This window comes from Oncorhynchus tshawytscha, linkage group LG13 (genome assembly GCF_018296145.1).
Source record: "Oncorhynchus tshawytscha isolate Ot180627B linkage group LG13, Otsh_v2.0, whole genome shotgun sequence".
Lineage (NCBI taxonomy): Eukaryota > Metazoa > Chordata > Actinopteri > Salmoniformes > Salmonidae > Oncorhynchus > Oncorhynchus tshawytscha.
Window position 1 is genome coordinate 38,432,768 of NC_056441.1, and position 14,580 is coordinate 38,447,347.

The 14,580-nt window shown below is 41.3% G+C and overlaps 1 protein-coding gene across 1 annotated transcript; it reads left to right on the forward strand.

Moving 5' to 3' along the window:
• The first annotated feature begins 725 nt into the window (after positions 1 to 725).
• On the forward strand, positions 726 to 14,420 carry LOC112264887 (NLR family CARD domain-containing protein 3). The gene is made up of 12 exons (XM_042295716.1): positions 726 to 795; positions 2,686 to 2,805; positions 3,369 to 3,482; positions 3,630 to 3,743; positions 3,892 to 4,005; positions 4,176 to 4,286; positions 4,447 to 4,550; positions 5,062 to 6,844; positions 7,098 to 7,271; positions 12,163 to 12,336; positions 12,600 to 12,646; positions 13,656 to 14,420. The coding sequence occupies exons 2-12, from the start codon at positions 2,726 to 2,728 to the stop codon at positions 14,192 to 14,194; spliced, it is 3,354 nt and encodes a 1,117-aa protein (XP_042151650.1). The 5' UTR covers positions 726 to 795; positions 2,686 to 2,725; the 3' UTR covers positions 14,195 to 14,420.
• The last annotated feature ends 160 nt before the right edge of the window (positions 14,421 to 14,580 follow it).

The window sequence follows — 14,580 nt, forward strand, 5'->3', positions numbered from 1 at the left end:
AATACATTCATCAATGATATTTGTTGGAAAATGTCTGGTTATTACCACACAAATACCTGTTTGTTAACAAGGTCAAAGAGGTCTCTTTCAGAATGATCCATAAGTATTACCCTGTGAATCATTACCTGAAGAAACTCAAAAAAGACAACATTAACTGTATTTTTTGTGTTGAGCATCCAGCAACAGTTTGCAATTGTTTTGGCATTGTCTACATGTAAAGAAAATATGGCAAGATATTCATATTCTTGATTACATTTTCTTTTTTATGGGAGGATGTGCTGCTCGGTTTCCTTAACTATAATAATGATAAAGAAAAAATATTTTACATCATAAATCTAATTGTGCTAATGGAAAAATGTAATATTCATAAATGTGAATTCACTAATTAAAAACCACTCTTCCATGTTTTCTATAAGGAATTTGAGCAATACATTAAGACCATTCTACATTATACTAATAAGAAAGCTGTTAAAACAATCAATGCGTGTGTATCTTTTAAGGTCTTTGTATAATCTGTAATTAGTTGTACCCCCTAGCATATGTTATCATTGTCTGTTTGTATACTTCTTGTATGTATAGAGATTTAACTGCAAAAATAAAGAAAACTAAATTTCAAAAAAAGTCTAGTTAGAACAGATGTTTACTGCCATCTAATGTTTGATATCAATACAACACTCTTTTATCAGGGTGGGGTGGGAAGACAGCTGAGCTTAAACCGAAAGTACGTTTGATCTTATTCAGGCTCCATTTTGAGAGGATAGAGAAAAAATCATCTCGAGAGAAGAAAATAATAAAGTAAGTAATCTCCTTCAAATGTTGATATTTGGTTCCGTTGATAACCAAACACAATTTAACATCATAAATATCATTATATTTGTATGGTCTATTTTTAGTTTAATACTGTGTATAAGCAATTTAAGCTGTTGATGACAATAGATGCAAATGCTATAGAGGCATAAATAGCATGATTGATGACATACAGCATGACTGATAAAGTATGGTCACATTTAATTTGCTTTGCTAAAACTACTCTTTGTGGAGTGAATTTGATAGCTACAGTAAATCTTTTTTGTTATTAAATGGAGATCTCTCAACAATCATTCTCACGATATCACATTGGTAATAGTCAGTGACAAGTATCACAGTTAAGCAGGGTTAAAGCTGGATGGGAGAACAAAGGGTAGCTGATGTGGATATAACATTGAAGATCTAACGTTGTTTTAAAGTTACAAATTGAAATATTTTATACAAGGTTTGTCTGTGTTGTTAATACCCTCAATATGCCTTAGCTAGTCCTTTTGTTCCACCCCCCACACATGCAGTGACCTCACCTGGCTTAAATGGTGCCTCTAGAGACAAAACCTCTCTCATCGCCACTCAATGCCTAGGTTTTCCTCCACTATACTCACATCCTACCATACCCTTGTCTGTACATGATGCCTTGAATCTATTCTTTCGGCACCCAGAAATCTGCTCCTTTACTCTCTGTTCCGAATGCACTAGATGACCAGTTCTTATAGCCTTTAGCTGTACCCTTATCCTACTCCAACTCTGTTCCTCTGGTGATGTAGAGGTTAACCCAGGCCTTTCCAGAAACAAGTCTCTCACAGTTGCCGCTTGTTATAGACCCCCCTCAGCCCCCAGCTGTGCCCTGGACACCATATGTGAATTAATCACCCCCACATCTACCTTCAGAGTTCGTACTGTTAGGTGACCTAAACTGGGACATGCTTAACACCCCAGCCATCTTACAATCTAAGCTTGATGCCCTCAATCTCACACAAATTATCAAGGAACCTACCAGGTACAACCCTAAATCCGTAACCATGGGCACTCTTTTAGATATCATCATGACCAACTTAACCTTTAAATACACCTCTGCTGTCTTCAACCAGGATCTCAGCGATCACTGCCTCATTGCCTGCGTGCGTAATGGGTCCGCGGTCAAATGACCACCCCTCATCACTGTAAAACGCTCCCTAAAACACTTCAGTGAGTAGGCCTTTCAAATCGACTTGGCCCGGGTAACCTGGAAGAGTATTGACCTCATCCCATCAGTAGAAGATGCCTGGTTACTGTTCAAAAGGGCTTACCTTATATCTCTCGGCAGGTAGCCTAGTGGTAAGAGTGTTGGGCCAGTAACTGATAGACTGCTAATCAAATCCCTGAGCTGACAAGGTAAACATCTGCTGTTCTGCCCCGGAACAAGGCAGTTAACCCACCGTTCCTAGGCTGTCATTGTAAATAAGAATTTGTTCTTAACCGACTTGCCTAGCTAAATAAAGGTTAAATCAATAAATGGAGGTTGTTTTGCAAGCCAATGCTAACTAGCATTAGCACAATGACTGGAAGTCTGTGTATCTACTAGCAGAGAGAGAGAATACATGGATGTTGATGTAAGTGCTGCTACTTCAGTTTAGTTACTCAGTCTAATATTTTTTCAAAAAGGAAGTGAATCAGTTGTTCTTGGTTATCAGTAAAATGGCTGATAGTTGAAGAGCGAAAACAAAACAGGATTTCTGTCCATGTTTGTTTTTATTTGATGGGTATTTGTTTGCTCAAGGTAATATGTGTCATTATTTTCTGTTTGGTTCTGATCCAGACATTGTGTCTCTGTAGTCTTTACAGTACGAGTTTTGATCCAGGATGTGTATATCACTCTCCATTGTGTGTTTTCTACTGTAGGTCTGATGAGAGAGGAGGGGAGTGGGGCACTGACTTTAAAATGAGTCTCTCTGTTGACCGAGAGGGGGGCACTGCCTCTAACATGAATCTCTCTGGGGTACATGACACTAAAGCTATGAGGTAGGATGTGTGTGTGTGTGTGTGTGTGTGTGTGTGTGTGTGTGTGTGTGTGTGTGTGTGTGTGTGTGTGTGTGTGCATGCGTGTGCAATTTAAAGAGTGACAAAATTGTTTCACATTTTCATTAGGCAAAATATATTAGAGACTGAAAGTATGTCTCTGTTGTGTTAAAGCCCAATCCATCAGGAGAGACCCAACTCCCCTGTATGCACCTGTGTGTCCATGAAATGTGACCAATCTATGGATCTACCTCTCACGTTTAAAGAGGGAAACCTTTCTACTGAAAAAAGGCAAGAAGCCATTGGACTTGGTCAATGTCAATTTGGCCGAAATGTCAACTTGGTCAATTCGTCTATAACACTTTAACCCAGAACTCAAGTCTTGTGTAATTAGTCAGATGCTGGATTAAGTTTGGGGTCCATACGTGTTAAGAGAACAGAGAGAACTATAAAAGTGAACTGGAACGAAGAGAGAGAAAATGCAACAAAATACCTCTGTGTTTTTTATATTTATGTTCCATGTTATACATCTGATTGAAGAATGAGGAGTTTTGTGCTTTTGTCAGGATCGAACATCAGAGACCTGCCTCCCCTGTACCCAGCTGTGTGTCCATGAAGAGTGACAAATCTATGAATCCACCTATCATGTTCAGAGAAGGAGATGTTTCCATTGAACAAAGGTGTGTTTTATTAATAGAACATAGAGTAGATAATGAACATGATATTGTCTATTTCATACTGATTGTCCTTTTTCTTGATGTTTCCTGCCAACCAGATGAGTCTCAGTGAGTATACCAAATTGACTGCTTTCTTTGTGCTTTTGTCAGGATCGAACATCAGAGACCTGCCTCCCCTGTACCCAGCTGTGTGTCCATGAAGAGTGACAAATCTATGAATCCACCTATCATGTTCAGAGAAGGAGATGTTTCCATTGAACAAAGGTGTGTTTTATTAATAGAACATAGAGTAGATAATGAACATGATATTGTCTATTTCATACTGATTGTCCTTTTTCTTGATGTTTCCTGCCAACCAGATGAGTCTCAGTGAGTACAACAAACTGACTGGTTTTCTTTGTGCTTTTGACAGGATAAAGCAGCAGAGACTAGACTCACCTGTACCCAGCTGCATGTCCATGAAGAATGACCTGTCTATGGAACCACCTCTCACATTTAAAGAGGAAAACATTTCTACTGTAGAAAGGTAAGAACCAGTATGACTTGGTTGATGTTAATTTGGTCAAAATGTCAACTTTGTCACTGTGTTAAAAACACTACTGATTTATTGTTGCTCATTGGAGTATTTTGCTACAGCTACTACTACCAAAGGTGTACTGTATTAAAGTTGCTCTGATCTCTTTAAATTTTTGTCAGGGTCCAGCAGGAGAGACCAGCCATCACGGCACCCAGCTGTGTGTCTATGAAGAGTGACCAGTCTATGGATCCACCTTTAAGGTTCAGAGATGGAGTTGTTTCCGAACAAATGTGAGATATCATTGTTTTACAGATTCATGTAATGATATGCTGACAGTACGAGGCTTGGCCACATCACACCGTTGCAATTAATTCATGCATACCCTCTTATGTGTTATTGCTTCTGTGTGCATGCTGAATGTACAGATGTAAGCTCATCTTTTGTCCACAGAGCCCAACAGGAGCTATCAAGACAGTTCAAGACAGTGCTGAGTTCAGATCTCCCTGAAGGCTTTGAGATGAACCAGAAGGAGCTTGCTGACACACTGGAGAAAAGTAAGAACTGTCTGCCTTCACTGTTGATTGCTCCATTATGGGGGATGTAGAAAATCTGTACATAGCATTATAACTCAAGTATGTGTTGTGTGCATTAATTTAACTTGTAAAGAAAACATTCATGCATTTATACAGGCAGTTAAGAGGGGATATGATTACATTTGACTCATTCATAACACAATCCTATGTGGACCTGTCACCTCGATAAGTTGACTTGGCAGGTGAAAGAGGAGACTCGAGGCCATGCTGGGCCAATGTAACACATTTCATCCTGGACTTTTTCTGGATGCATGCATTTACATTCGATATGTAAGATACAAGAGCAAGTTACATCTTAGATGCAAGGGCGTAGTAGCAAATGCATAGTACAAAAGGACTATGGACTGTGTTTTACTGACACAGAAAGTTACAGAGTGGGATCTCTGGGATCTGTTTTGTTTTGACCAAAGATATGTATGATTAACTCCATTCTTCCAATTTTGAATATCCTCTGTGCTTCTTGTTTATTCAGGTGAGCTTGCTTTGATTTGCCAACGGGAACTCAAATCTAATCTAAAGACGAAATATCAAAGTGCATTTGAGGGTATTGCTAAGCAAGGGAACCCAACACTTCTCAATAAGATCTACACAGAACTCTACATCACAAAGGGTGGAAATGGAGAGGTCAATAATGAACATGAGGTAAGACAAATGGAGACAACAACCAGGAAACAAGCAAGACCAGAGACGGCAATCAAATGTAATGACATCTTCAAACCTTTACCTGGACAAGACAGACCTATCAGAACTGTGCTGACAAAGGGAGTCGCCGGCATTGGAAAAACAGTCTCTGTGCAGAAGTTCATTCTGGACTGGGCTGAAGGAAAAGCAAATCAGGATGTCCAATTTGTATTTTCACTTCCTTTTCGGGAGCTGAATTTGATGAAAGGGGAAAAACACAGTTTGTTTGAACTTCTCGATCACTTCTCAATGGAAACAAAAAAATCAAGAATCTCCAACTTTGACAAGTACAAAGTTCTGTTCATCTTTGATGGTCTGGATGAGTGCCGACTGCCCCTAGACTTCAAGAGGAACAAGAGCTGTTGTGATGTCACAGAGTCGACCTCAGTGGATATGCTGCTGACAAACCTCATCGAGGGAAATCTGCTGCCCTCTGCTCTTCTCTGGATAACTACTAGACCTGCAGCAGCCAATCAGATCCCTTCAGGATGTGTTGACCAGGTTACAGAGGTGCGAGGGTTTAATGATCCACAAAAAGAGGAATACTTTAGAAAGAGATTTAGTGATAAGAACTTGGCCAGTAGAATCATCTCACACATGAAGTCATCAAGGAGCCTCTACATCATGTGCCACATACCAGTCTTCTGTTGGATCTCTGCCACAGTTTTGGAGAAAATGGGTGAAGAAGGGAGAGAGTTGCCCCAGACTCTAACTGAGATGTGCACACACTTCCTGGTATTTCAGACCAAACAGGCGAATGAAAAGTATCTTGCAAAAGAAGAGACAGGTCCACACTGGAATAAAACAAGCATTCTGTCACTGGGAAAACTGGCTTTTCAGCAGCTTGTGAAAGGCAATCTAATTTTCTATGAAGAAGACCTGAAAGAGTGTGGCATTGATGTCAGGGAAGCCTCAGTGTACTCAGGAGTGTGTACACAGATCTTCAGAGAGGAGTGTGGGCTGTACCAGGTCAAGGTGTTTTGCTTTGTGCATCTGAGCATTCAGGAGTTTCTGGCTGCTGTATATGTGTTCCTCAGATTCAGCAATGACAATGAGAATCTAATAGCCAAACCACAGTTAATCTTCAAAACATTTTGGTTCAGAAAAATACCTGCAATTGACTTCCACAAGAGTGCTGTGGATAAAGCCTTGGAGAGTGCGGGTGGACACCTTGATCTTTTCCTCCGCTTCCTTCTGGGCCTCTCACTGGAGTCAAATCATAAGCACTTACGAGGTCTACTGACAAAGACAAGAAGCAGCCCACAGAGCCATGAGGAAACAGTCATGTACATCAAGGAGAAGATCAGGGAGAATCCCTCTCCAGAGAGGTGCATCAATCTGTTCCACTGTCTGAAAGAACTGAATGACCATTCTCTAGTGAAGGAGATCCAAAGTTACCTGAGCTCGGGAAATGTCTCCAGTGAAAAACTCTCACCTGCACTGTGGTCAGCTCTGGCCTTTGTGTTGATGACTTCAGAAGAGGATCTGGAGGTGTTTGACCTGAAGAAATACTCCAAATCAGAGGAAGGACTTCTGAGGCTTCTGCCAGTTGTCAAAGCATCCAGAACAGCTCTGTGAGTACATATTGTAGAATGACATTTAAGTATTAATCATTAGATATTCCATTTAGAAAAATATATGCACTATTGAACAACATATGGAATAATACATTGATGTTTGCATCAGTATAACAAGATGACCATACAATTCTAGGAGACGGAAGATGAATCTATATGTCGAGAGAATAAACCAAATACCATTCTACTTCTACACTACTCGTGTTAAATTAACACTGTCTATGTGAAATCATGATGATCTCTCTGTCAGGCTGTCAGACTGTGGAGTCACAGAGGAAGGTTGTGCTTCTCTGGCCTCAGCTCTGAAGTCAAACCCCTCACACCTGAGAGAGCTGGATCTGAGTAACAATGACCTGAAGGATTCAGGAGTGAAGATGCTCTCTGCTGGACTGCAGGATCCACAATGTAAACTTGAGACTCTGAGGTCCGTATTCCTATTTTTAGTCAACTTGTGATAACTGTTCACTGGATCCACATGTGTTTATCAGGCTTAAATTGTTTAATTTGGCTCTATGCTCCAGCATTTTGGATTTATATTAGGCAACAGTACAGAATAACACTTTTAGGGGAATTTCAAACATATCTATCTTACCATTTAGACATAAAATATCTTTATTATGTATCTCCCCCCCATTAGAAGATGTCATAACTATTTGGACAAATTCACTTTTGGTATATTAAAGTAGTCAAAAAGTGTAGTATTTCATCCCATATTCCTTGCACTCTGTGATTACATCCATCTTGTCACTTGTTGGATGCATTTGCAGTTTGTTTTGGTTGGGTTTTGGAATATGTTTTGCCGAATAGAAACCGAATGGTGAATAATGTCTGGTGTCACTTTTATTGTGATTAAGAATGTAAGATGTTCTGAACACTTCTGCATTCATGTGGATGCTACCATGATTATGGATAAACATGAATGAATAATGATTAATGATGTATGACAAAGTTACAGAGGCACAAATGTCTGAGGTTAGCATGTTTTGTTTTAGCCTCTAACTTCTCACTCATTATTATTCATGATTTTTCTAAATCATGGCATTATTTGAATTAATTTCAAATCAAATCAAATCAAATTTTATTTGTCACATACACATGGTTAGCAGATGTTAATGCGAGTGTAGCGAAATGCTTGTGCTTCTAGTTCCGACAATGCAGTAATAACCAACAAGTAATCTAACTAACAATTCCAAAACTACTGTCTTATACACAGTGTAAGGAGATAAAGAATATGTACATAAGGATATATGAATGAGTGATGGTACAGAGCAGCATAGGCAAGATACAGTAGATGGTATCGAGTACAGTATATACATATGAGATGAGTATGTAAACAAAGTGGCATAGTTAAAGTGGCTAGTGATACATGTATTACATAAGGATGCAGTCGATGATATAGAGTACAGTATATACGTATGCATATGAGATGAATAATGTAGGGTAAGTAACATTATATAAGGTAGCATTGTTTAAAGTGGCTAGTGATATATTTACATCACTTCCCATCAATTCCCATTATTAAAGTGGCTGGAGTTGAGTCAGTGTCAGTGTCAGTGTGTTGGCAGCAGCCACTCAATGTTAGTGGTGGCTGTTTAACAGTCTGATGGCCTTGAGATAGAAGCTGTTTTTCAGTCTCTCGGTCCCAGCTTTGATGCACCTGTACTGACCTTGCCTTCTGGATGATAGCGGGGTGAACAGGCAGTGGCTCGGGTGGTTGATGTCCTTGATGATCTTTATGGCCTTCCTGTAACATCAGGTGGTGTAGGTGTCCTGGAGGGCAGGTTTGCACAGGTTTGCCCCCGGTGATGTGTTGTGCAGACCTCACTACCCTCTGGAGAGCCTTACGGTTGTGGGCGGAGCAGTTGCCGTACCAGGCGGTGATACAGCCCGCCAGGATGCTCTCGATTGTGCATCTGTAGAAGTTTGTGAGTGCTTTTGGTGACAAGCCGAATTTCTTCAGCCTCCTGAGGTTGAAGAGGCGCTGCTGCGCCTTCTTCACGATGCTGTCTGTGTGAGTGGACCAATACTGTTCCATCGATGTGGATCGGGGGGTGTTCCCTCTGCTGTTTCCTGAAGTCCACAATCATCTCCTTAGTTTTGTTGACGTTGAGTGTGAGGTTATTTTCCTGACACCACACTCCGAGGGCCTTCACCTCCTCCCTGTAGGCCGTCTCGTCGTTGTTGGTAATCAAGCCTACCACTGTTGTGTCGTCCGCAAACTTGATGATTGAGTTGGAGGCGTGCGTGACCACGCAGTCGTGGGTGAACAGGGAGTACAGGAGAGGGCTCAGAACGCACCCTTGTGGGGCCCCAGTGTTGAGGATCAGCGGGGTGGAGATGTTGTTGCCTACCCTCACCACCTGGGGGCGGCCCTACAGGAAGTCCAGTACCCAGTTGCACAGGGCGGGGTCGAGACCCAGGGTCTCGAGCTTGATGACGAGCTTGGAGGGTACTATGGTGTTGAATGCCGAGCTGTAGTCGATGAACAGCATTCTCACATAGGTATTCCTCTTGTCCAGATGGGTTAGGGCAGTGTGCAGTGTGGTTGAGATTGCATCGTCTGTGGACCTATTTGGGCGGTAAGCAAATTGGAGTGGGTCTAGGGTGTCAGGTAGGGTGGAGGTGATATGGTCCTTGACTAGTCTCTCAAAGCACTTCATGATGACGGAAGTGAGTGCTATGGGGCGGTAGTTGTTTAGCTCAGTTACCTTAGCTTTCTTGGGAACAGGAACAATGGTGGCCCTCTTGAAGCATGTGGGAACAGCAGACTGGTATAGGGATTGATTGAATATGTCCGTAAACACACCGGCCAGCTGGTCTGCGCATGCTCTGAGGGCGCGGCTGGGGATGCCGTCTGGGCCTGCAGCCTTGCGAGGGTTAACACGTTTAAATGTCTTACTCACCTCGGCTGCAGTGAAGGAGAGTCCGCATGTTTTCGTTGCAGGCCGTGTCAGTGGCACTGTATTGTCCTCAAAGCGGGCAAAAAGTTATTTAGTCTGCCTGGGAGCAAGACATCCTGGTCCGTGACTGGGCTGGATTTCTTCTTGTAGTCCGTGATTGCCTGTAGACCCTGCCACATGCCTCTTGTGTCTGAGCCGTTGAATTGAGATTCTACTTTGTCTCTGTACTGACGCTTAGCTTGTTTGATAGCCTTGCGGAGGAATAGCTGCACTGTTTGTATTCGGTCATGTTACCAGTCACCTTGCCCTGATTAAAAGCAGTGGTTTGCGCTTTCAGTTTCACGCGAATGCTGCCATCAATCCACGGTTTCTGGTTAGGGAATGTTTTAATCGTTGCTATGGGAACGACATCTTCAACGCACGTTCTAATGAACTCGCACACCGAATCAGCGTATTCGTCAATATTGTTATCTGACGCAATACGAAACATCTCCCAGTCCACGTGATGGAAGCAGTCTTGGAGTGTGGAGTCAGCTTGGCGGACCAGCGTTGGACAGACCTCAGCGTGGGAGCTTCTTGTTTTAGTTTCTGTCTGTAGGCAGGGATCAACAAAATGGAGTCGTGGTCAGCTTTTCCGAAAGGAGGGCGGGGCAGGGCCTTATATGCGTCGCGGAAGTTAGAGTAACAATGATCCAAGGTTTTTCCACCCCTGGTTGCGCAATCGATATGCTGATAAAATTTAGGGAGTCTTGTTTTCAGATTAGCCTTGTTAAAATCCCCAGCTACAATGAATGCAGCCTCCGGATAAATGGATTCCAGTTTGGATAGCGTCTCTCCAGTGAGCCATGTTTCCGTGAAGCAAAGAACGTTACAGTCTCTGATATCCCTCTGGAATGCTACCCTTGCTCGGATTTCATCAACCTTGTTGTCAAGAGACTGGACATTGGCGAGAAGAATGCTAGGGAGTGGTGCACGATGTGCCCGTCTCCGGAGTCTGACCAGAAGACCGCCTCGTTTACCTCTTTTTCGGAGTCGTTTTTTTGTGTCGCCGCATAGGATCCATTCCGTTGTCCCGGTTGAAAGGCAGAACACAGGATCCGCGTCGCGAAAAACATATTCTTGGTCGTACTGATGGTGAGTTGACGCTGATCTTATATTCAGTAGTTCTTCTTGACTGTACGTAATGAAACCTAAGATGACCTGGGGTACTAATGTGAGAAATAACACGTAAAAAAACAAAACACTGCATAGTTACCTAGGAACGCGAAGCGAGGCGGCCATCTCTGAAAACCCACATTCCTGTGGGTTTTCAGTCCAACCCTTTAGTAGTGTTAAGAAACAAATTTACTCCATTCATCATTCAGTTAGGTTAAACATCTCTCAACACACAACCAAAACAAACTGCAAATGCATCCAACGAGTTTGTATAGTCACAAGCTAAATTTGGACTACTTTAATACATTATACAAATTAATTTGTCCAATACTTACAGTGGCTTGTTTTCCCTATTTTGTTGCCTTACAACCTGGAATTAAAATAGATTTTTTGGGGGGTTTGTATCGTTTGATTTACACAACATGCCTACCACTTTGAAGATGATAAACATGTCTTTATTGTGAAACAAACAAGAGATAAGACAAAAAACTTAACTTGAATGTGCAGAACCCCCCCCCTAAAAAGTCAATACTTTGTAGAGCCACCTTTTGCAGCAATTACAAGTCTGTTGGGATATGTCTCTATAAGTTTGGCACATCTAGCCACTAGGATTCTTCAAGCCCAAACTGCTCCAGCTCCTTCAAGTTGGATGGGTTCCTGCTGGTGTACAGCATTCTTTAAGTCATACCACAGATTCTCAATTGGATTGAGGTCTGGGCTTTGACTAGGCCAATCCAATACATTTGAATGTTTCCCCTTAAACCGCTTGGACTGTTTACTCCAGGGCTGCCCAACCCTCTTCCCGGAGATCTACATTCCTGTGGGTTTTCAGTCCAACCCTAATTTAACACACCTGATTCTACTTATTAGCTGCTCAACAAGACCTTCACTAGCTGAATCAGATACACTAAATTAGGGTTGGACTGACAACTTACAGGAAAGTAGATCTCCAGGAATGGGGTTGGGCAGCCCTGGTTTACTCAATACAATCTCAATCTGATACCTCACCTTCTTTCTTTTTGACTGATACTGCTTTTTAAACTAGTCTGGTCAGTCTACTCAAATATTTGTAATATACATTTTTCTCTCTACAGCAATACTTGAATAATTGTACATTTTTAATAATGATACATCCATATATTAATAGATATGGAAGGTTTAGGGACAGTGATTCATCTGAAAAGGTTGAAAACAATATAATGCCACTTCACCACCAAAAAATACCAAAGTGATTTTGAAATGATTTAAAACTATTTGCAGCCTGTCAGGCTGTCTGGTCACGGAGGAAGGCTGTGCTTCTCTGGTCTCAGCTCTGAGGTTAAACCCCTCACACCTGAGAGAGCTTGACCTGAGCTACAATCACCCAGGATACTCAGGAGTCAGACTGCTCTCTGCTCGACTGGAGGATCCACACTGCAGACTGGAGAGACTCAAGTATGTAGAGGATTTATGTCAATCCATGTTCATATCAGACATGTTTGAGTTATCAAGTTAGTTATCATAATTTACTGTAAGCCAAAGATTCTTACCACCACTTCGTAGCAGTTGTGTGTGTGTGTGTGTGTGTGTGTGTGTGTGTGTGTGTGTGTGTGTGTGTGTGTGTGTGTGTATGTATGTATGTATGTATGTATGTATGTGTGTGCGCGCTTGCACATGTATCACTCAATGACTGTCTGTTCTTCTGCTCACCCCTACAGTGTGGATCATGGTGGAGAACACACAATGAAACCTGGGCTTAGAAAATGTGAGTGTTGACCGTTGTGAAGAATATGCCTATAAATAAGTATTTTGTTTTTTTTATCACTTTGGTGCAATTTTCACACGTATGTGGTACATTTTCACAACTCTCAAACTCTACAAGACTCAAAACAGGTCATCAAGAAGGAAGGTGTTTCAAAACTCTAAGCACTTCAATTGACAACACAAAATCATATTCCCTTTTACACCAAACGTAATCAGTGTTTCACCTCGAAATACATGTTTCACATTGCAACACATGTTCATATAAAGTAATTGCCTTTCACAATTAAATGTGCACATTACTTTTAATATGATTCTCTTCTCTTTTGTTCAAATACATTTTACTATTACTTAAACCGACTGCCCTTTAATTGATGATCACTTAAACGTTTGGTAAACCTATAGATTTTACATGGGCAGTGCAAGTGTATTGCCTAATGTGAAAACAGTGTAATGTGATGATATGTACAGTACTGAAGCATACTACATTCAAAGGGCAATTTTTAAACATATATCTTACAGTTTGTTCTATTGGATTAACTGGTTGTTAAAATAGCTAAATTGAGAGGATATCATTATGTTTTGGTGATTAAACCGATGTACTTGTCATATTTCACAGTACATTTATATTTTGGATCAATTGTTGTGTGGTGAAAGATGTCTACAACAAAATGAATGCACATTGAAAGGTTTTGAATGTAAGACTGGCTTTGTTACAAGTGTTACTAGTTTAGTCATTGAGAGTACGTCATTGAGAGTGAGAAAAATGTGTTTGTGTAACGTGTGTTCATGTGTGCAACCATGTTTGAGTGTGTGTAATTACTGGGAATAAGTGTGTTTGACATTACCATATATAACATATGATCATTCAACACGTCTCAAGTTACCTTGACTGCCTTTTTTAATACCTAGAAACATCAACTTTAAATGTATGAATAAGTGAAAAGTGAATTAACATTCTAATTGTGAATGATGATCATTTGAAAATATTGTGTCTTGTTCCCATCCCTCAGATGCGTTTGAGCTCAAACTGGACCCAAACACATTACACAGAAACCTCTCTTGGTCTGAGGTGAATAGAAAGGTGACATGTGGGAATGGGAGTCAGCCGTATCCTGATCACCCAGAGAGATTTCAGGACCGTCCACAGGTGATGTGTAGAGAGGGTCTGTCTGGGCGCTGTTACTGGGAGGTAGAGTGGAGTGGGAAATGGGTTATGATAGGAGTTGCATATAAAGGAATCAGCAGGAGAGGACAACATAATGACTGTGTGCTTGGAGGCAATGACAAGTCCTGGTGTCTGTTCTGCTCTGCTGAACATTACAATGCCAGGCACAATAATGAGAGAACTGTCACCTCCTCCGGCTCCCACAGAGTAGGAGTATATCTGGACTGGGTGGCCGGCACGCTGTCCTTCTACATGTATGGTATCTCCACTGATACACTGATACACCTGCACACATTCCACACCACATTCACTGAGCCCCTGTATCCTGGGTTTGGGGTCAGTTGGTCCAAATCCTCAGTTTCTCTGTGTCAGATAGCCTCCTGAAGTCACACTCCTATTGAAACACAACTGGGTGACATGATGGGTTATTCTTCACTCAAAAAAATTAAAAATAAAGCCCTTTTGTGCAGAAAGTCATTCTGATTAGCTGGGCCTTGCTCCCCAGTGGGTGGGCCTATGCCCTCCCTCCAGGTCCACTGTTAGCTGTGCCCCTGCCCAGTCATGTGAAATCCATAGATTAGGGTTTATGAATTTATTTCAATTGGCTGATTTCCTTATATCATCTGTAACTCAGTAAAATCATTGAAATTGTTGCATGTTTTGTTTTGCTTTATATATATATATATATATATGTATATATATGTTTTTTGGAATTTGTATGAATTGTTATGAATCTAATTCGTACAATATTATGTGAATTTGTGGTGCTT

Bases quoted from the DNA above. Each gene is read 5' to 3' on its own strand.
- LOC112264887 (XM_042295716.1), top strand. From the start codon at position 2,726: ATGAGTCTCTCTGTTGACCGAGAGGGGGGCACTGCCTCTAACATGAAT. The intron at 6,845-7,097 runs GTGAGTACATAT...TCTCTCTGTCAG, and splicing joins AAAGCATCCAGAACAGCTCT to GCTGTCAGACTGTGGAGTCA. The intron at 12,337-12,599 runs GTATGTAGAGGA...TCACCCCTACAG, and splicing joins TGCAGACTGGAGAGACTCAA to TGTGGATCATGGTGGAGAAC.